Below are 21,851 nucleotides of genomic sequence, written 5' to 3'. Positions count from 1 at the left end.
TGCACACCGTGGCCTGCGGCCATGGCCTGCCTACCTCGGAGATTTGCATAGGCGGCCCCATGTTTAAAAAACAAACACAGAAATCCTTGGATTCCTTGCCAACTATGGAAGTGAGGATGTTTACCATAAAAATCCAGATTCCCTGTTTTTCTTGTGGGAGGGAAGAAATCAAGAATTGGCAACTCAAGTAACCATGGGGAGTTGCATATGGGCGGGTCCCCGCCTAGATGCAGGCTCTCTCCTTTGCCAGTCTGTCCATCTGTTTTATCCACGTCACCTCCTTGGCCTCTGGGCATCATAGCTGGTGGTCTCTGGACAGATCGCATTGACACCTCTCTTGATCCTCATAACAACCCTCTGAGGTGGGTGAGAAGTAAAGTGTTAGTTGCTCAGTCGCGTCCTACTCTTTGCCAGCCCCTGGACTGTAGGCTGCCAGGCTCCTCTGTCCATGGAATTTTCCAGTCAAGAATACTGGAGTGGGTTACCATCCCCTTCTCCAGGGGATCTTCCCAACACAGGGATCAAACCCAAGTCTCCCACATTGCAGGCAGATTCTTTACCATCTGAGCCACCAGGGAAGCCCCTTTTGAGGTGGGTAAGATCCTTTTTACCAAGAGGGCAACCCAATCTTTGCTTGTCTGTGCAGAAGTAAACCTTCATGCCGGTACTTGCACTTCGAGTCCAAGTCCATGTCACGCTTGAATTTTGGTAGTCTTCCTTTGGTGCTTCATGGCCCAGTGGTTCATTGGGGTCAAGGAAAGGATGCAAAGAAGAATTGGTAGTAGAAGGAAACCCTCACATCACAAACGTGCGTGCCAGGAACCCATTCTGTCCTCTATACCTGCACCCGTTCAATCTTCACAATAATTCAACAGAGTAGGTGCCATTAGTAGTTCCATCTTATAGATAGGGAAACTGCAGCTAAGAAGTTAAATAACTTGCCCAAAGAGACACAGCTTACCAACGGTACAGGCGGGATTTGAAGTCAAGATCTGGAGTTTCTCATCACTGCCCATCAGAGTTTATGTCACCCAGGGCCCCTTCAGGCTGCACTCCCTTTGAAGTAGGGAGTCTGGTTTCAGATCCCTCCTGAGGCCCATGAAGCTTGAGTGGGTCTCTGCACTTGTAACTGGAATCTGTTATTTGTTTATTGACTGCACTGTGTGGTATGCGGACCTTCCCTGACCAGGGATCAAATCCATGCCTCCTGCGGTGAAAGCTCAGAGTCTGGACTACCAGGGAAGTCTGCAACTGGAATCCTGCAGGAAGCCCTCCCATCTGTTTTATCTGTGTTATCCAATCCAGTGGTCATTTGTCATATGCAACTATTTAAGTTAAAATTAATTAAAATTCAGTTCCTCAATGGCACCAGCCACATTTCAAGTACTCAAGAGCCACAGGTAGCTGGTGGCTATATCTATCTATAGAGTAGATATAGAACATGTCAAGTGTGGCAGGGCTAGGTTGGATAGTGTGAGATTGGGTCAGACCCCCCCCCCCCCCCCCCCCCCAGGATTTGGATTTCAGCTTCATTAGCCATTGTCTTGGTCTCCAGCATCCTCTGGGGTGGTAGGTCAGAACCTGGTCCCTAGGAAGCGCTCCATAAGTGGCACTTTATTCTCATTACGAGCGCTTCTTTTGGGTTAGGTAGGTTCTAGGCTCTAGAGACCCTGTATCTTTTATTGCTGTGTTAAATTACCCTAAACTTAGGAGTTTATGGCAACATAAATATCTCACAGAGTTCCCACGTTGGGCTTCCCTGGTGGCTCAGCGCTAAAGAATTCGCCTGCCAATGTAGAAGACGTGGGTCCCATCCCTGGGTGGGAAAGAGCCCCTGGGGAAGGAAACGGCAGCCCACTCCAGTATGCTTGCCTGAAAAATCCCACGGACAGAGGAGCCCGGCAGGCTACAGTCCTTGGGGTCACAAAGAGTTGGACACAACTGAGCGAGGAAACAACAACAACTGAACGACAACCACCACAACCAGGCAGATTTTGACTCAGGGAAATACTTGATGGAAATGTGGCATAAAATGCAGAGTGAAGTGACCTACCAATATGCAACAAAGAGTTTTGTAAGAAATTAAATTTGTGTGTAGAATAATAGTTGCAAATATTCAGACAATAAAGTCCGTGGCTAAAGGAAAACAGTTGAAGATATGTAAAAGAGGGTCTGGAACCTTCCTGAAGAGAGTGATGCTCTCTTGTTGGCCCTGAACAAGCAAGCTGCCATGAGGTCTACAGCTACGAGGACATGGATTCTTCCAACAACCATGTGCCTCGGAGAGACTGCAGCCCGGACTGACCCCTTGATGACAGCCTAGGGAGCCCTTCAGTAGACGACCCAGCCAAGCTGTGCTTGGACTCCTGACCCATGGAAACTGTGGGACAATAAAAAGTGTGGTTACAACCTGCTATGTTTGTGGTAATTAGTTACCTAACAGAGAAAACAAATACAGGAAGTTCACTTACCTCCTCTGTTATCCAGGCTAGAATATGGAGTGGGTAGCCATTCCCTTCTCCAGGGATCTTCCCAAGCCAAGGATCAAACCCGTGTCTCCTGCAACGCAGGAAGATTCTTTATTATCAGAGCCACCAGGAAAGCCCCTCTCACTTACCTCCTCTGGACCATCAAACTCCTCATCTGTACATTGGAGGAAGCCTGCAGTGTTTGGATCGTCTCTAAAAGTGCTTCTGGGGAATTCCTTGGTGGTCCAGTGGCTAAAACTCCATGTTCCCAATGCAGGGGGCCCAGGTCCATTCCTGATTAGGGAACTAGATCGCACATGCCGCAACAAAAGCTCCGACATGCCACAAATAAGAGCCTATACAGACAAATAAAAATAAATATTTGAAATTTTTAAAATGTGCTTCTGAAATAACAATGGCAACGACTAGTCCGTATAAACTGGTTCACTTATTTCTCACGACATCTTATGAAACATCCTATTTTCCCCATTTACAGAAGAGAAAGCCGAGGCACAAAGGGGTTAAGTGCCTTGAACCAGACAAAGTCACGCAACTAGTGTTCACACTTCTTGGCCATTATCTGAAAAGTCGCTGTCAGCTCTGCATTTGTTCATTTTAAGGTGACCCCTCTGAAAATACATACACATAATTAGTGTGAGGAGAAGGGAAGGTATGCATAATACACATTGTGTATGTACATACACATCTTCCTTGACCTACAGTGGGGCTATGTCCCAATAAATCCGTCATAAGTTGAAAATAATTGAAGCTGAAAATGTATTTATTTCACCTAACCTACCAAGCGAAAGTCACTCAGTCTTGTCCGACTCTTTGCAACCCCATGAACTATATAGTCCATGGAATATCCCAGGCCAGAATACTGGAGTGGGTAGCTTTTTCTTTCTCCGGGGGATTTTTCCAACCCAGGGATGGAATCCAGGTCTCCCGCATTGCAAGCGGATTCTTTACCAGCTGAGCCACAAGGAAAACATACTTGCTTAGCTTTTGTTGTTCAGTTACTAAATCATGTCCGACTCTTTGCAATCTCATGGACTAAAGCATGCCAAGTTCCTCTGACGTCCACTGTCCCCTGGAGTTTGCTCAAATTCATGTCCATTGAGTCGGTGATGCAATCCTGTGTGCATGCATGCTAAGTCACTTCAGTCATGTCCGATTCTGCGACCCTACAGACTGAAGCCCATCAGGCTCCTCTGTCCATGGGATTCTTCAGGCAAGAACACTGGAGTGGGTTGCCATTTCCTCCTCCAGGGTTCGAACCTGCGTCTCTTACGTCTGTCTCATGCATTGGTAGGTGATTCTTTACTAGTGCCAGCTGGGAAGCCCTGATGCTATTCTGCTGCTGCTAAGTCACATCAGTCATGTCCGACTCTGTACGACCCCATAGACGGCAGCCCACTAGCCTTCCTGATCCCTGGGATTCTCCAGGCAAGAACACTAGAGTGGGTTGCCATTTCCTTCTCCAAAGCATGAAAGTGAAAAGTGAAAGTGAAGTCGCTCAGTCATGTCCGACTCTTCGCGACCCCATGGACTGCAGCCCACCAGGCTCCTCCATCCATGGGATTTTCCAGGCAAGAGTACTGGAGTGGGGTGCCATTGCCTTCTCCGATGCCATTCTAGCCCACCTTAAATGTACTCAGAACACTTGCATTAGCCTAGAGTTGGTCAAAATCATCTAACACAAGGCCTATTTAATACTAAAGTGTTGAATCTCTCATGTAATTTATTAATTCTGTAATGAAAGTGAAAAACAGAATGGTTTTCAGTTTATCAGCTGCTTACCCTCACAGTCACCTGGTGGACCGAAAACCGAGGCTCATTGCCATGGCCCTAACATCAGGAGAGAAGACCAGACCGCCTACCACCAGCCCAGAAAAAGATCAGAGTTTGAAGTACGTTTTCTACTGAATGCGTATTGCTTTCTCACCGGGTAAAGCGAAAACAATCATAATTGGAACCGTGGTAAGTCAGGAACCACAAAACCAGCTGAGTCCAGGATACTCCCACCCAGGATGGGGTGCTAGGGGTATGTATTTACAGACACCAGCCAGGGTGGGGAGGGGATGCTTAGAACCTGATAGGGGCTTGGGATGAACTTGGCAGAGTGGGTCCCACTTTAAGATTCTAGCACCAGTGAGTTCATAAAGAACTTGGTCCCAAGGTTCTGCCTTAACCCCACCCTCACCCCTGAACTTTACCTGCTCCTCCCCCACCCCAGGGAGCAAGCAACCGGTTGTAACAGGTGTTCACCGATTTACCACTGAAATCATTGTTGTGGCACGGCCGTCCACCCTGCCTTTGTCCCTTGGGGTCTGGAACAGAGCCAGGTCTGAACCTTTTTGGGTGAATATGGTCAGGGCTGATGTTGCAAAACTCAGGAGACATCACCCTGCTGGTTTCATTCCCCTTAAAGCCACTTCCTCTCTCTTCTGCCATCTTCATGGTCTGTGCCCTCAGCCATCGGCATCCTCCCCAGGGAGGAAGGTGTCTGAGAATATTACCCACACTGTGGTCATGATGACTTTCTATTTAAAGAAACTCAACTTCAAAGAAACAGAAGAGAGAGAGAAACTCAAAGTTCAATGTTCTCAGAAGACATAAACTGAAAGACTTGCTATTTTTTTTTCCCCCAGTGGGCTCTCAGGCAGAATGAGAGCTGGTAAATTGGGAGATTTGGGGAACGGAGATTTTGACCTTATTCACAGCAAGAATACACTATGTATCCCATCCACTCCCTACCCCCAATCCCGCCCTTTGTAACACACACATATGCTACCTACACATAGCAGGGAACTAAGAGTATTAAAGACTATTAAGTAGAAAATTAAAAGAATCTCAGAGCCCCAGAGGTTTCATCAAAAGTATAGGATTCAAATCAGACGCTGCCATCAGCCTGCTCTGTTTCCTGGGTCTTCTCTCTCAGAGCCTCGGTTTCCCCACCTGTAAAATGAGGATGAAATATGGAGGACAGCAATGACTCTCACCTCTGTTCTGATCCTGAGAACATCAAAAAGTGATTAAGGCTCTGAACTGTTTAACTATAAATAAATGAAGACTCAATGCTTGGGAGGACAACAGTGCCACCTGCTGGATTCACATTGCACTTGCAAAATCCAAATTTAATACCTGCCAATACAGTTGTGCGAGTTGGACTATAAAGAAAGCTGAACACAGAAGAATTGATGCTTTTGAACTGTGGTGTTGGAGAAGACTCTTGAGAGTCCCTTGGACTGCAAGGAGATCCAACCAGTCCATCCTAAAGGAGATCAGTCCTGGGTGTCCCTTGGAAGGACTGATATTGAAGCTGAAACTCCCAATACTTTGGCTACCTGATGCGAAGAGCTGACTCATTTGAAAAGACCCCGATGCTGGGAAAGATTGAGGGTAGGAGGAGAAGGGGACGACAGAGAATGAGATGGTTGGATGGCATCACCGACTCGATGGACATGGGTTTGAGTGGACTCCGGGAGCTGGTGATGGACAGGGAAGCCTGGCGTGCTGCAGTTCATGGGGTCGAAAAGAGTCGGACACGACTGAGTGACTGAAATGAACTGAATACAATCCCATGCTGTTTGGTATTCATTTAGCACTTATTCAGTGTTCAAGAGTTGCAATGCACCTCCCAGGTCACACCAGGATGAGCTCCTTCCCACATGAAGCTCACAGTCTAGAGGGGGCAATTGAGGAGTACATAAAGCCCTTTGATCCAAGGTGGGCAGTACATGGTTCTAGTGGGATTCTATGGGAAAATGAGACGGAAAGCCTGGGGCCAGAGCCAGCTTCATGGGCTTGTGACCTTGACAGGCACACAAGAACCTGTGCTTGGCAGGGCCCTGCCTTGATTTCATGTTCTGCTATCGCTGTCTTGAAAGTCTTAATAATTTTTGAACAAAGGGTTATATATTTTCATTTTGCCCTGGACCTGCAAATTATGTAGTCTTGCCTTGGGGAAATCTTTTTTTTTTTTTACATATAGCATTATATTAGTTTCTGTGTACAACATAATGATGCGATATTTGAATATAGTGTGAAATAATCACCATATTAAGTCTAATTAAGGAATTTTTTTTGGCTGCACTGGGTCTTCATTGCTGCTGCGCACGGGCTTTCTCTAGTTGCGGTGTGCGGGCTTCTCACTTCAGTGGCTTCTCTCGTTGCGGAGCAACGGCTCTAGAGTGCAGGCTCAGTAGTTGTGGTGCACAGGTTTAGTTGCCCTGCGGCATGTGGGATCTTCCTGGACCAGGGATCGAACCCCTGTTCTCTGCATTGGCAGATGGATTCTTACCCACTGGACCACCAGGGAAGTCCTGAATTAGGGAAATCTCGAAGAAGGGACTGTCTGAATTTGGAGAACCAAGCAGTAGTGGAGCGGAGGAGGAAGCCTCTTCTAGCAAGGGACATGGAGAGGGCGGGGAGTTTGATGTTAGACAGATTCAGGCTTGGGGGAGAGAAGACCTCCCAGGACAGTCCAGCAGCTGAAACTCAGAAGACAGGCCAGGGTTGGAGCTCTGAGGGCACAGACTTTCATAGGTGGGACCAAGGGTCTGGGAGTGTTCTGCTGCTGCTGCTGCTAAGTTGCTTCAGTTGTGTCCAACTCTGTGTGACCCCATAGACGGCAGCCCACCAGGCTCCCCCATCCTTGGGATTCTCCAGACAAGAACACTGGAGTGGGTTGCCATTTCCTTCTCCAATGCATGAAAGTGAAAAGTGAAAGTGAAGTCGCTCAGTCGTGTCTGACTCTTCACGACCCCATGGATTGTAGCCTACCAGGCTCCTCAGTCCATGGGATTTTTCCAGGCAAGAGTACTGGAGTGGGGTCCCATTGCCTTCTCCGGGGAGTGTCCTGAGGGCAAGGCAAAAAATAGAGCTGCATGGCTGGGCTTTCAGGCCAACCTAGGTCCTTGGCCTCCGGGACTCCTGCCCGGTGGAGTGGTGGAGGAAGTTCTTGAGGGCAGAACTGGAAAGGCCCTTGAGCCCCAACTCCCCACGTGATATGCTTTGAAACCTCTTAGGCTCTTTACAAGTGACTTCCTGCTTCAGTCTCACAGGGCAGTGAGCTCAAACTCTCCTGGGACAGGCCCTCACGTGGAGGACATTTTCCATCCTTCTGTTCCCTGGGTTCCTCCGCCAGGATCCACTCTCAGGGGCCATGGCAGACTCTGGACAAGCTTCTCTTTCCCATCACTGTGGGTTTCAGCCTGCTGATGGCAGAGAACAGAACTTAGCCAAGACTTTGAGGACTATAAGAGCAAAGCCCATTTTGCCTCCTTGGGAATTAGCAGCTTCTTCTTTTTCACAGGGGGTTTCCATGTTCTGGGGAAAGCATCTCAGGAAATGAACTTAGAGCTTAAAGAAAGGCCCAGAGGGGTGACAGCCTTTGACCCACATTTCAGACCAGTTCTACCCTTTCGGCACCCCCAGGGGCTGGTACAAGTAGCTGGCACCTATGATATCTGTGTCATAGTTTTCACAGCCTGAGTCAGGACCCTCCCTGTGGGGCACACATTTGGCAGAGGGTGGAGAGTCTGGGCGGTGATAAATTGCAATTTTATCCTTGGGTTCCACCCAAATAAGTTATTCTTGCGACTTGATTATTGCCCAGCAGATCCCGGGAGTTCTGCTTAGAGTTGTCCTGGGCAAGTTTTGTTTTGTGTCTTGTGGTTGCTCCTAGGCCTGCCCAGAGGCCGCAGGTGGTACCCAGAGCAGGGACAGGGGCTCAGGGATGCTGGCTACCTCTGAACCCCGTTGCTCCTCCAGGAATTATCACAAATGTGTTATCTGCTCCACCACACATGTGGTCCTCTGCTCTGCGCGTATGTGGGGGGAAGCACACTGGGGCACCTCCCTCTGGGGGCAGGTGGGTCATACAGATCAGACTCTGCCCTGGTTGGGAGTTGATGCCAACACAGCAGAGCAATCTCCAACCCTCAGGGCGGACTGCATCTTACTGGTCCTGCGAAAGAGATGCCTGGGTAGATAATTAAGATGGCAAGACCTGACCACTGCCCCAGGGACCTGCCCAGCCACCAGAGTTGTGGACCAGAGGGCAAACATCTGCATGGGTACTGTGCCTGGCTCCAGCCAGAAGAAGACTAAGGAGAGGACTGAGCTTTGTACTGCAGGGTGGAAGTCAGCACTTCAGGACAGGTTCCCCATGCTCCAGAAGGGACTTGGTGTTTGGAGTGGGACCCAGTATTCAAGGCAGGGCCTGGTGCTTCAGGGCCAGCAGGGCAAGCATGAGCCCATGCCCCACGCCCCTGTGTGTGAAACTACCCATTTCCTCTTTCAGGGAAGACACAGCTGCCTGGAGGGTCAACGCTCTAGGCTAGGCTTTTCACAGTGTGTGAAACTGTATGCCAGACCCAGAGAGGGCTGGAGACACACAAAGATGCAGGCGCAGGGATGCACAGAGAAGAGATATCTACAAGGAACTCCCTGGCGGTCCAGGGGCTAAGACTCTGCACTTCCACCGCATGGAGGGTGGGTTCCATTCCTGGTCTGGGAATTAAGATCCCAGAGGCCATGTGGCATGGCCAAAAAAAAAAAAGCAAAACTATAGTTACTGCGGGAGAGAGTGTGTGAGAGTGAAAAAGACGATGACAGAGAAAGGCACGCTCCTGACCCGATACAAAGGGAGCTTCACTCAGGCGGAGTCTTCTTGGACGGAGGAGGACGAGGGAGTAACCGGTGAAAGACCCGCAGGGCCAGGTTTCTAGGGCGAGAGCTTTCTGCAAGTCGGCCTGCAGTCTTCACTTGCGCAGCACGGAGGCGGAGGGCAGGGCTCAGGATTCAGAAAACCGGCTCCGGGCCAGGTCTCAGCGTCCAGGCCGCTCCTGCTACGTCTGGATGAAGAGGTGGAAGTTGGTGCGCGTGAACTCGTGATGGATGCTCTCCAGGAGCGCGTCGGCGTCAGCGGCGGGCGCCGCTGTGGCACCGGGGGCGCCCAGGGCCCCCGGCCGCGCGCTGTACTCCGGCGTGTAGGTGAAGGAGAAGGCGCTGGGGTAGAAAAGGCCGTCGGTGCGCACGAGGCTCACGGGCACTGTGATGGGTGTGCGCAGCCAGCGCCAGTCGCTGCCGAAGACGGCTACGTCGGGTACCACACAAACCAGGGACCGCGGGCTCCTGGGGGTCGGGCAAGGAGGTCAGGGCAGCAGCGATGCTGATAGCAGGCACCCCCTCCCCACCAGCTCCGTTCTCTGGGAGACAGGGAACTCCACCCCCCCCCCCCCCAATACCTGTACATGGTTTCGGCCTCCACGTCCCCGAACCACACCTTGAGCCCCGCGTGGAAGTTCTCACCGTGGAGCTCCAGGGTGGCCACGTCGCCCCCGCCACTCAGCTGGGGGAGGGTGAGACCAAGGGGTGTGGGAGAAGCGGGGGGGACGGGGGTGGGTTGCTGAGAGCTCGCTGCCCTCCCTCGCCTACACTCCCACCCCGCCCAGAGCAGTCAGGATCCACGCCCGCCAGCGCCCTGCTGCGCCCGGATTCACCTCGAGGGTGCTGATGAGCGGCACTGGAGTGACCGGCTCCCGGGTACACGCCAGGCTGGTGCTGAAGGAGAATTCCACCGACTCGGTGCCGATGATGGTCCAGCAAGAGTTGTCGTTGAGCAGCGCTCTGTTGGCCTCCTTGGGGCAGGGGGAGGCCTGAGGGGAGACCCGAGGGGATGGAGAAGAAGCTGCGGACACGGGCGGCCATCAGCGCAGCCAGCCGGCGCAAGGCCGGTGCGGCCGCATTCCTAACGTTCCAGTGCTGGGCTCTGCGGTTTACCTGCCCTGCGAGCTTGGACTAACATTTAATTTCTCTATTTAGAGTTACCTCAGCTCGCTGGACTAGCTGGTTTCTAAAGATCTATGTTCTTAGAATTCTAGAATTCCATTAAAAAGAAAGAAAGAAAGAAAAATATTGCGCAATCCTGTGCCCTAAACATTCCCAACACTTTAAAATGCTTTTGGAAGGATTATTGCTCAATAATAATGTGATTTTCTATATATTATGATTTTATCTCAACATTCCATGATAATGTTCTTTGTATTGCTTAATAATAATAGCAATTTTTCATATTTGACACTCCTATGTCTTAACATTCCATGATTCATCTTTGCTCAGTAATACTCAAAACTACTATTTATTACTGATTTTTATCTACATTCTACAATTTTTTTTTTTTCTTAGCCGCGTGCCTCCGGGCTTGTGGGATCTTAGTTCTCAGACCAAGAATGGAACCCCGGCCCCCTGCGGTAGAAGTGCAGAGTCATAGCCACTGGACCACCACGGAATTCCCCTACAATTTTATATCACAACATTCTATGACTTTACTAGCCTTTGAGAAGGAGCATTGCTCAATGCTACTATTACTATTTTTTCTACATTCTCTGATTCTATCCTGATAGTCTTCATGTCTAACATTCCATAGAAGGCAGTGTTGCTTGGTGAGTAGCAACCACGATGGTGATGATAACGGTGATCTTATATCCTACTGTTCTTTGCTGTTCTGATTTTCTGAGATGCTTGGTGCTGAGAGTCTCTGCTTCTCACCTGAAACTGCACCACCTTCTCTGTAGCGAGACATAAGTAGGTGCCACCTCCTCCTGGATGATCACCGGTAAACTGGAATGCACACTTGTGGAGTTGGGAGATGGGCTCATCCACGTCGAGGAGGGCACACTGTTTGGCTACTTTGCGGATGATCTACGGCAGAAGTGTGGGGGAGATGTGGCAGCAGGGTGCCTGGGTGCCCACAGGCTGCCCTCCTAGCCAGCTCTCTGGTACCCCGATAGCCATGCGGAATGCTAGCATATTGCTGGCATATCCTCCCCACTACCATGACAGCCCTTGACCTCCACACGGTCCCACAAACGCTGAATGTCCCCAGTGAGGATAGGGGTCATCATGCTTTGGGTGCTCACCCTCAGCCCTTCCCTTGTGGATGGATCTGGGGTGACCCGTCCAGCTGTGCCCTCCCTTCCCATACCATCGGAGGTAGGGTGATGCCCGTGACCGTGCAGACGAGCTGCACCAGGGAGCCGTAGCGGACGTAGCCCTCTCGAGGCGGGAAGTCCCCCTGGGAACAGTGTTCATCAGCTGAGGAATAAACAGAAGGCAGGAGGGCTTCAGGGGTCCTAAGCTTCTGTCCCAAATCCTGTTGCCTCTGACTCCGCCTCGTGTCACACATGTGTCTTAAGGGCGGGGTCGGCACACGGGGAGAGGCAGCTCAGGCTGAAAGTTCTCAGCCTGGAGAAACCCCCTGTGGCCCATCCTTGAGAATGTCTGTGCCCTGGGGGCAGGGGCTGAGTCAGGGGGAAGGGCTGGGTTCAGTTTCTGACTCACTAGGACTTTTGACAAGTCTTTTGGTGTCTGTGAGCCTCGGTTCCATGGGGCAACATTTACTTCCCTGGGCGAGTTGTGGTGAAGATTAAATAAGTGAATGCATGTGAAGTGCCCAGCTCCGGGCCTGCTGGTGGGATTACCCAGGTGGAGAGTGAAGGCAGCCCATTGGCGTGCACTGGCCACAAAATCCCCGTCCTCCACGGAGAGGTAGCGCGTGGAGACTGTCTGGGAGCGCAGGCGGTTGAAGAGGGAGACCTTCGAGCCCGAGGATATGCACACTGCGAGGGGAAGAAGTAGAGTCCGTGCTCAGGCCTGGATTGGCCCCTTGGAATTGCCAGTGAAGTTCCCACCCTCTGTCCCCTGAGCCAATCTGCCTCAAATTCCCAGACACACTAGCCATTTATTGTCTCACAGCTACTTATCTAGCACCTGCTGTAACACTGCTTCTGTACCTTGGTCTGGTCCTTTTCACTGCCTGGGCACAAAAAACAGAATTTTATCAAGTAGTTACTAAATGCCTGCTTGGTGGCCTGCCCTACGCTGGGTGCCAGGCACCAAAGGGTGAATTAGACTTAGTTTTGCTCTGGAGGAGTTCACAGTCTCAGAGTGGAGACAGAGAATAAATAAAAACTCTCAGTAGGATGTAGTAAGGGCTGGCTGGGTTCCAGAAGGCTTCCTGGAGGAGGTTATACTCTCAGCTGGGGAGGACGAGGTAGGTAGGAGGTGCTCAGGTGACTGTATAAGCAAAAGGCATGTGGTGTGAAATAGCAGTGTATTTCTATGGCTTAATATTGAACTCTTTTGGCCTTTAGCACAGATTCAGAGCCACCATTCTGCTTTCTGATTGGATTTTGAGCAACTGGGGAGAAAGAACTGGGTCATCACCCATTCTTCCCTCACAGTGCTAGGCATACTGTAGGTGTTCAATGTATACTTAACCCAAGTTCCCATCCACTATCATAATGATGATAGCTAACGTTTATTGTAGGGGACTGGAATGCAAAAGTAGGAAGTCAAGAAACACCTGGAGCAACAGGCAAATTTGACCTTGAAGTACAGAATGAAGCAGGGCAAAGGCTCATAGAGTTTTGCCAAGAGAACGCACTGGTCATAGCAAACACCCTCTTCCAACAACACAAGAGAAGACTCTACACATGGACATCACCAGATGGTCAACACCGAAATCAGATTGATTATATTCTTTGCAGCCAAAGATGGAGAAGCTCTATACAGTCAGCAAAAACAAGACCAGGAGTTGACTGTGGCTCAGACCGTGAACTCCTTATTGCCAAATTCAGACTTAAATTGAAGAAAATAGGGAAAACCACTAGACCATTCAGGTATGACCTAAAGCAAATCCCTTAGGATTATACAGTGGAAGTGAGAAATAGATTTAAGGGACTAGATCTGATAGACAGAGTGCCTGATGAACTATGGACGGAGGTTCGTGACATTGCACAGGAGACAGGGATTAAGACCATCCCCATGGGGAAAAAATGTAAAAAAGCAAAATGGCTGTCTGAGGAGGCCTTACAAATAGATGTGAAAAGAAGAGAAGTGAAAAGAAAAGGAGAAAAGGAAAGATATACCCATCTGAATGCAGAGTTCCAAAGAATAGCAAGGAGAGATAAGAAAGCCTTCCTCAGCGATCAATGCAAAGAAATAGAGGGAAATAACAGAATGGGAAAGACTAGAGATCTCTTCAAGAAAATTAGAGATACCAAGGGAACATTTCATGCAAAGATGGGCTCAATAAAGGAGAGGAATGGTATGGACCTAACAGAAGCAGAAGATTTTAAGAAGAGGTGGCAAGAATACCCAGAAGAACTTTACAAAAAAGATCTTCATGACCCAGATAATCACGATGGTGTGATCACTCACCTAGAGCCAGACATCCTGGAATGTGAAGTCAAGTGGGCTTAGAAAGCATCACTATGAACAAAGCTAGTGGAGGTGATGGAATTCCGGTTGAGCTATTTCAAATCCTGAAAGATGATGCTGTGAAAGTGCTACACTCAATATGCCAGCAAATTTGGAAAACTCAGTAGTGGCCACAGGACTGGAAAAGGTCAGCTTTCATTCCAGTCCCAAAGAAAGGCAATGCCAAAGAATGCTCAAACTACCGCACAATTGCGCTCATCTCACACGCTGGAAAAGTAATGCTCAAAATTCTTCAAGCCAGGCTTCAGCAATACATGAACTGTGAACTTCCAGATGTTCAAGCTGGATTTATAAAAGGCAGAGGAACCAGAGATCAAATTGCCAACATCTGCTGGATCACAGAAAAAGCAAGAGAGTTCCAGAAAAATATCTATTTCTGCTTTATTGACTATGCCAAAGCCTTTGACTGTGTGGATCACAATAAACTGGAAAATTCTGAAAGAGATAGGAATACCAGACCACCTGACCTGCCTCTTGAGATACCTGTATGCAGGTCAGGAAGCAACAGTTAGAACTGGACATGGAACAACAGATTGGTTCCAAATAGGAAAAGGAGTACGCCAAGGCTGTATATTGTCACCCTGCTTATTTAATTTACATGCAGAGTACATCATGAAAAACACTGGCCTGGAAGAAGCACAAGCTGGAATCAAGATTGCTGGGAGAAATATCGATAACCTCAGATATGCAGACAACACTACCCTTATGGCAGAAAGTGAAAAGGAACTAAAAAGCCTCTTGATGAAAGTGAAAGAGGAGAGTGAAAAAATTGGCTTAAAGCTCAACATTCAGAAAACTAAGATCATGGCATCTGGTCCCATCACTTCATGGGAAATAGGTGCAGAAACAGTCGAAATAGTGTCTGACTTTATGTTTTTGGGCTCCAAATCACTGCAGATAGTGATTGCAGCCATGAAATTAAAAGATGCTTACTCCTTGGAAGGAAAGTTATGACCAACCTGGATAGCATATTAAAAAGCAGAGACATTACTTTGCCAACAAAGGTCCGTCTAGTCAAGGCTATAGTTTTTCCAGTAGTCATGTATGGATGTGAGAGTTGGACGGTGATGAAAGCTGAGCACCGAAGAACTGATGCTTTTGAACTGTGGTGTTGGAGAAGACTCTTGAGCGTCCCTTGGACTTCAAGAAGATTCAACCAGTCCATCCTAAAGGAGATCAGTCCTGGGTGTTCATTGGAAGGACTGATGTTGAAGCTGAAACTCCAATACTTTGGCCACCTCATGTGAAGAGTTGACTCAGTGGAAAAGACCCTAATGCTGGGAAGGATTGGGGGCAGGAGGAGAAGGGGACGACAGAGGATGAGATGGCTGGATGGCATCACCAACTCGATGGACATGGGTTTAGGTAGACTCCGGGAGTTGGTGATGGACAGGGAGGCCTGGTGTACTGCAGTTCACGGGGTCCCAAAGAGTTGGACACGACTGAGCAACTGAACTGAACTGAACTGAACGTTTATTGTTTTTCAGGTACTGTTTTAAATGCTGAACATGAGTTAGCTCTTTTGCTTCTCAAGAACCCTCTGCAGTAGATAATATTATCTTTACTCGAGAGAACAACTCCCTCAAGATCACACAGCTAGCCAGCGGCAGAGCCAGAATTCAAACCCAGGCCACCTCCTTCCAGAATCTGCACTTAAACCCGTCACATTGTATCAACCTTACCATTCCCTGGCCCTATCCTCACACCAGCGGCCAGCCAGAGCACTACCTGAATCTTAGACATCCTTCAGCGTTTTTAACAGAAAGTAAATAAGGTGCGGGGTGGGAGTGGGCTTGAGTCACATCAACTCAAGTTCAAATGCTGGCTGGACCACTTTTCTAGCTGGGCAAGCCTAAGCAAGTCATTTGGAAGGTGATGGGCCCCAATATTTCTTTTCTTTTTTTTTTCATTTTTCTTTTCCTTTTTTCTGGTCCCACTGAGTGGCATACAGGATCTTAGGGTTCACCAACCAGGGATCAAGCCTGAGTCCCCTACAGTGGAACCACAGAGTCTTAACCACTGGGCTGCCAGGGAATTCCAAGGCCCGAACATTTCTTAAACAAATGGATGGATGTTCTGCATCTCATTTTCCTCACCTACCACTCACCTTACAAGGATGAGCATCAAACAGGGTGATGAATGTACATGCCCGCCAAGAAAGGACCCGTTTCCCTAGCTTCTCCCTTCCATCTTCCAGGGAGGGTGATGGTGTTATTGTCATTCAGGCTTTTTCCCCCTGCATTTTCAAACCCATTAGCCCCGGGGTTTATCACTTGGCATCCAGGGCAGTACTTATCTCCAACTGTCTCTTTGATCAGCTCTGTGTGTCTCTCCCCTGCTAGGCTAGGCTGTTCCTCCAGAACAGACACTTGCAATGCACATCAGGCACTGAACAAATATTTTTAACCGAATTTCCTCTGCCCTATTATTATTATAGTTTGTCTTTAGTTCAGCACCTGCCAGCTATTTTGGGGACCCCCAACCTCAAATTGGGTACCTAGGCCACACCCACTCATCCAGACCCGGCCCCGCTTTCGGCTCAGACTCCCAGGCCTCTCTCCCTCCCTCTTCCCAAATCAAGCGGCTTGCAGACCTGGGGCACCTCCCCAAGCCCGCCCGGCGGCGAGGCCCCGCCCCCGCTCACGGTCGGTGTTTTTCAGCGACTGTTTCTTCTGCGAGGGCTTGGAGATGACCTTGATGAGGCGGCTGTGGAAGGTGCCCAGCTCCCGACCGCCCCGGAGCATGAGCCGCAACACCAGTCGGAAGTGCTTCCTCTTGTCTGCGTCCGAGATGTACAGAGTCTTGGCGCAACTGAATTCCTACCGGGTTCGCGGGGACGGGGTCGTCTCATCGCAGCCCTAAGTCACGGGATGAGCCCACCTCCCCCAGTTATCTGACGCCCGCCCCGTCGGACGTGACATGACACGTCCAAGTTCTTGGGCTCAGCCTCAAGGCAGAAACCTGGTCTCTCCGCATTCCCACCTATCTTTTGGCTCCTGCAGGGGGAGTGACGGAGTCCCCTCTCCTCCCCAGTCCCCTCCAAGGGAGAGGTGAGGCTGGGAGAAGGATTCGCAGTTCACCCACCCTCACTGCCCCCCTCCCGCCCCCCTCCCGCCATGCGCTCTCACCCTGGAGTCCGGCTGTTCTTCGAAATTCAACTTCTGCGTCTCGGCGGCGCTGCCGGACGCGCCGTCTAGTCCCATGTAACCGCAGACCAGGGGCCCAGTCTCCCCGGACTGGTGGGCTGCAAAGGAATGTGAGCCGGCTCTGGCGGCACTCAGGTGTCAGCCAGGCAAGCTTGGTTCTCGCCGCCAGAGGGCGCGGCGAGACTGCGCCTGAGAACCGCCCCGCTCCCGGGCCCTACAGAGTGGCTGGTCCCCTTGTAAACGGAGCCGCCCGGCCGCCATGGAGTCCGTCCTCACCTTGGCCCGGCACTGGCTTCACCCTCCAACCGGGACCTGCGAGGTAGACACAGGGCGGCGGGCAGAAGAACCTGCAGAGACATGTAAGCGCCGGACTCGTATATCTATCTCCATTTGAGTGTCCTGTCTTTGAGGCATCACAAAGATAGCAGAAAGCCCACGGAATCCTTGATTCCTCCTACATCTCCCCAGGTTTCTCCGCGACTGTGAACCCATTAATAACCCGAATCTTTCTTTTCTTTTTTTCACATTCCTCACTCAATCCATCAGTAAGTCCTATCCACCACCTTTAAAACATATTTAGAATCCATTGACTTCTGACCACCTCCATCTTTGTCCCAACTGCCATCAATTTGCCTGGACCACTGCATCAGCCTCCCATTGGTCTCTCTGCTTCCACTCCTACCCACCTTCGACCTGTTTTTCACACAACAGCCAAATTGATTTTTTTTTTTCTTTTTTTAGAGTATGTTGCTTATCTTAATCCTCCAGTGGTTTAAATTCAAAGTGCTTACATGATCTGGCCCCTGCTTACTTCTCCAACTTCACTTCCTATGATGATTCCTCTCCTTCTCTAATTCCAGCCACTCTGACTTCTTTTGGCCTCCAACAGGCCAAGTTAGTACCGAGTCTAGGTCTTTGCATTTTTCATTGCTTCTAATTAAAGCATGCTTCCCCCAGACTTTCTGACGTCCGGCTCCATTTTCACATTCAAGTCTTAGTTCGAATGTCATCTCCTTAAAAGGCCTTCCTACCACCTTGACCTTGCTAGCTAAATATACCCCTGCCCTTCAGTTTCTCTCACCTTGCCCCATTCTGTTTCCCTTCTAGCTCTCATCACCATCTGGGAGCATCTTCTTCACTGATTTGTCTGTCTCTCTCACACTAGAGCAAAGATGCCACAAGGGCAGTGATTGCATCTGTCTTGTCCAGCTGTGTCCTGGGTGCCCAGCAGTGCCAGAGAGCCTGACGCATGATAAGCACTCAGTAGGCAGTTGTGGAATGAAAGAATGAATGAATGGATGAATGAGTGAATGGGGACTGTAGATTCACAGACTTTGATCGACAAAGCGGGCTGATGGTGACTGAGGGGAAAAGGCCACTGATTGGCTAAGAACTGGAGCCCTGGGTCCTCTCCAGGTTCTGTGTGTGGTCCTTCGTGCATATGGGTGCTCAGTCATGTCTGACTCTGTTTGACCCCACAGACTGTAACCTACCAGGCTCCTCTGTCCATGGAATTTTCTTTCTTTTTTTTTTTTTTTTTTTTGTCCATGGAATTTTCTAGACAAAAAAATACTGGAGTGAGCTGCCATTTCCTTCTTCAGGGGATCTTCCCGACCCAGGGATTGAACCCATGTCTCTTGTGTCTCCTGTTTTAACGGGTGGACTCTTTACCACCTGCACCACCGGGGAAGCGAAAAGACTCTAAACAGGGAGGGGGACCACAGGGCTAAAGGCGGGTCCTGGGGACCTTGGAGGGCCACCGAAGGACCTACCTCTTCTCATTTCCGTATGATTTCTGGGCCACCTTGGCATGCAGGATCCGAACCGTCTGCTCGCACTGCTGCTGCAGGCAGCGGCGCACGCCTTCCCTCAGGACCGCGCTGGGCTCCGAGGCTGACCTGGGGCTAGGTGGTGGCGGGCCGGGCACCCGCAGCAGGGAGCTTAGAGACCCAAGCGGGCAGACTGAGTGAAGTGAATGGGAGGGGCCCTCCCAGTTCCGCCCCCCTCGGGGTCAAAGGGAAGAAACCTCCGGCAAGAGAGGCGACTTGAGTGTAAGCTGTGGGCGAACCATTTGGGTGGCGGGGAGCTCAGTGAGGTCTTCATGGCGACCACCGGGACCACCCAGGCGCCACTCCGCAGGTCTGGCTCCACGCCCACTGCAGCCTGGAGCACTGGGGTGAGGCCCCGGCGCCACAAAGGCCTCACTTGTGCCGGCCTCGAGGCGGAGGCTGAGTTTGTGAGGGCGCGTGCCTTCCCAGCACCCTGAAGGGACTCACCCCGGGGCAGTCCTGATGTGGATTGGGGGGGGGGGGGCGCGGAGAGAGAGGAGGGGAGAGTGGTTGCTGGACCCTGGACTGGAAGAGTGCTCTCTGGCCCGCCTGCTGATGCCTGAAAAAATGGACGGGCCCCCCAAACTGTGTGCCTGGGATCTTGGAATATTTTCCTATTTTTCGGGTTAAAGCAACACTCCCAACCCCCTATCTCCCAAGAGAAGGCTGTCTCAGCTGTCTCAGCTTTCCTTCCCCTGAACACAGGGCCTCCATCGGCCCTGTGGAGGGGGCCAGTCAGGGCCTAGGGGCCTGGGGGCGTCTTCGCCAGAGTGTTTTGATGGGCGAGGATGGCTGGGCCCAGGACCTCAGTGATTGCAGAGAACGTGGAAAGGCGTCCGTGAGGGCAGGATCCGAGGCACCACCAGGTGGGGCCTGGGGAGAGCCACGAAGCCTCAAGCTGCCCTTCTGAACCCTTTATCCCTCTTTGCAGGACCAGAGTCCGGGGCCTCTGGCCACCCCTGGAAGGGGCGGCGGGGGTCAAGAGCCGGGCCGCGCCCTCGGAAGCGGGGCCAAGCAGCCGGCGGCCGAGCCAGGCCCCGCTCCGCCCCTTGGGGTTCTCCCCGGGGAAGAGCCTCGGAGGCTTCCAACGCATTCCGGCTGCGGAGAGCGTAGCCGCCCAGCCTCCCGCGGGAGCCCGACTCCCGCCCCGCAGCTCGCGTCTGCGGCTCCAGGGGTGGCGGGAGCAGGGGGCGTCGCGCTGGCCCCGCCCCAGCCCTCGGAGGAAGAGGGGGTCGCTCCCTGCCAGTGGGAGGGGTCGCGGCCCGCGTTCCCCCTCCCCACCCACCGGCCCCCGGGTTAAATGCGGCCGCCGCCTCCGCCCGCTCCAGCTGCCTGGCCGTCCCCACCTCGGGCACACTGCCCGCGCCGGTACCTGGTCCAACTGCCCGGGAGGCTCCGCCCGTCGGCTCCGCTCTGCGGCCGCGCCTCTGAGCTGTCCGGCAGGCTCAGGTGAGTCAAAGGGCCCGGGGGCGCCGAGGGGTCTGCGGGGAGCAGGCATCCAGCCAGACCAGGCGCCCGTATTTAGCCGCGGCTGCACCACCTACGGTGCCCCGTCTGACCTGCAGCGCCCTTCCCCACCTCTGCAGAGCCCTCTCCAAGTAGAGCCCCCACCAGCACGGCCGCCAAAACGGAGAAGGGGGATCTTATCCCCAATCTCCTCCCTCCAGGAACCCCCGGCAGGCTCCCCCCCCCCCCTTCCCCGCCACCCGTTCCCCGGAATATCCTCTAAGTGTTTATTCTTCAGCCAACTCTTGAGGAATTACTCACAAACCTCTCCTCCCTCGAAAATCCACTTTCTCCATCCTAAGGGCATTTCTTAACGCAAGGATTAACCCTCTCGAGGAACTCCGGGTTCTGGGGTCAGCCCTGTCACCTTGCCACGTTGCTGTGTGACCTGGGCAAGACATTACTGTCTCTGGTCTTGACTCCTTCCTCTCTAGAATGAGGAGTTGGAAGGGTGATGAACTTGGACGCAAGCCCTATTTTGACTTTCTAGGATTGGGTGGAGGTGGGGTGCCAAGCGAGATATTGGATCAGGCCAAGAGCAGGAGAAGGGGAAACTTTAGATTTAAGGGGCCCGAGGCTTCTGCAGACAGGAACGGATGGGAGGGAGCCAAGGCGCCTAGTGCCTGTACGCTCGGGCTCCCCAGGGGTGCTCGCCTGCTGGGCTGTGGCCCACGCTGGAGGAGGCATTCCATACCCTCCCACCTCCAGGAGCGGCTGGCACGTCTGGCTTAGTCGCCCTCCCACGACAGGTTCTGCCAGAGGGGTATTTGTTCCTTTACCAGGCCTGAAAGGCGAAGGAGGTGAGGATCCGCGACGGGGAGGGCGCCTAGAGGGAGCGACAGGCACCCGGCCTTTCTCAGAATAGAACCATTCACGGAATTGGGGAGGGGGCGGGGCTGCGGTTGGATTAGGGGCAGCTGGCCCCCTCTGCCCAGAAACAGAAACAGAAAAATGGCTAGCACAGCTTCAGCAAGGGGAGAGGGGATGGGGGTGGAGTAGGGACCCCAGGGAGGGAATGGAAGAAAAAGAGGTGACGCCTAAGGACCAGGTTGCCAGGTCGCTCAGAAGGAAGAATGGGAGCCAGGAGTCCTAGGTTCCTTTGCAGCTCGGCGGGCCACCTTCTTGAGCCTCACTTTTCCCATCTGTACAATGGGAGTCCTTCGTGATTCTCAACGGGCGTCGCCAAGGGCCAAGAGAGAGTGAACGCTCACCTGCCCCCACGGGGTCCATGGCCGAGTCCGGGGGCGTCCAGTGCCACTGTCCCCGGAGCCCTGCGTGCGCACTTCTGCTCCTAGGCTCTAGCGCCGGATATATTCTACCCCAGCCTTATCTCCAAGGCCCTGGGGCTCCTGGCTCCCTGTTTGCTTTGGGCAGGAGCACCTGCTGGGCAGATGTGGGCTTCCCACGGCCACCTAGCCAACACAGCTAGACCCAAGAGGGCGCCCCCTGGAGACCTCTCCTGAGAGCAGGCGGGAAGGGGCGGCACCACGTCACAAGTTCATCCGCGTGGTGGGTTTCGGCCAAGGCGACAGCAGGCCTGCACTGGGGCCCTGCCTGTTTGAGGCGAACGGTGGGGTGGTGGTGGGTGGGAGCACAGTCACACAGAGCTGCCT

At 51.9% G+C, this 21,851-nt stretch overlaps 1 protein-coding gene across 1 annotated transcript; it reads right to left on the bottom strand.

Moving 5' to 3' along the window:
• Nucleotides 1–9,322: 9,322 nt before the first annotated feature.
• Nucleotides 9,323–21,468, bottom strand: RBPJL (recombination signal binding protein for immunoglobulin kappa J region like). The gene is made up of 12 exons (XM_061125870.1): nucleotides 21,450–21,468; nucleotides 20,105–20,213; nucleotides 18,676–18,801; nucleotides 17,180–17,250; nucleotides 16,886–17,001; nucleotides 16,402–16,576; nucleotides 11,957–12,094; nucleotides 11,461–11,570; nucleotides 11,025–11,177; nucleotides 9,977–10,132; nucleotides 9,722–9,825; nucleotides 9,323–9,605 (listed from the first exon to the last, which is right to left on the bottom strand). The coding sequence occupies exons 1-12, from the start codon at nucleotides 21,466–21,468 to the stop codon at nucleotides 9,323–9,325; spliced, it is 1,560 nt and encodes a 519-aa protein (XP_060981853.1).
• Nucleotides 21,469–21,851: the final 383 nt, after the last annotated feature.

Source organism: Dama dama, chromosome 23 (assembly GCF_033118175.1).
Source record: "Dama dama isolate Ldn47 chromosome 23, ASM3311817v1, whole genome shotgun sequence".
Taxonomy (NCBI): Eukaryota; Metazoa; Chordata; class Mammalia; order Artiodactyla; family Cervidae; genus Dama; species Dama dama.
This window is presented reverse-complemented; position numbering and strand designations above follow the sequence as displayed.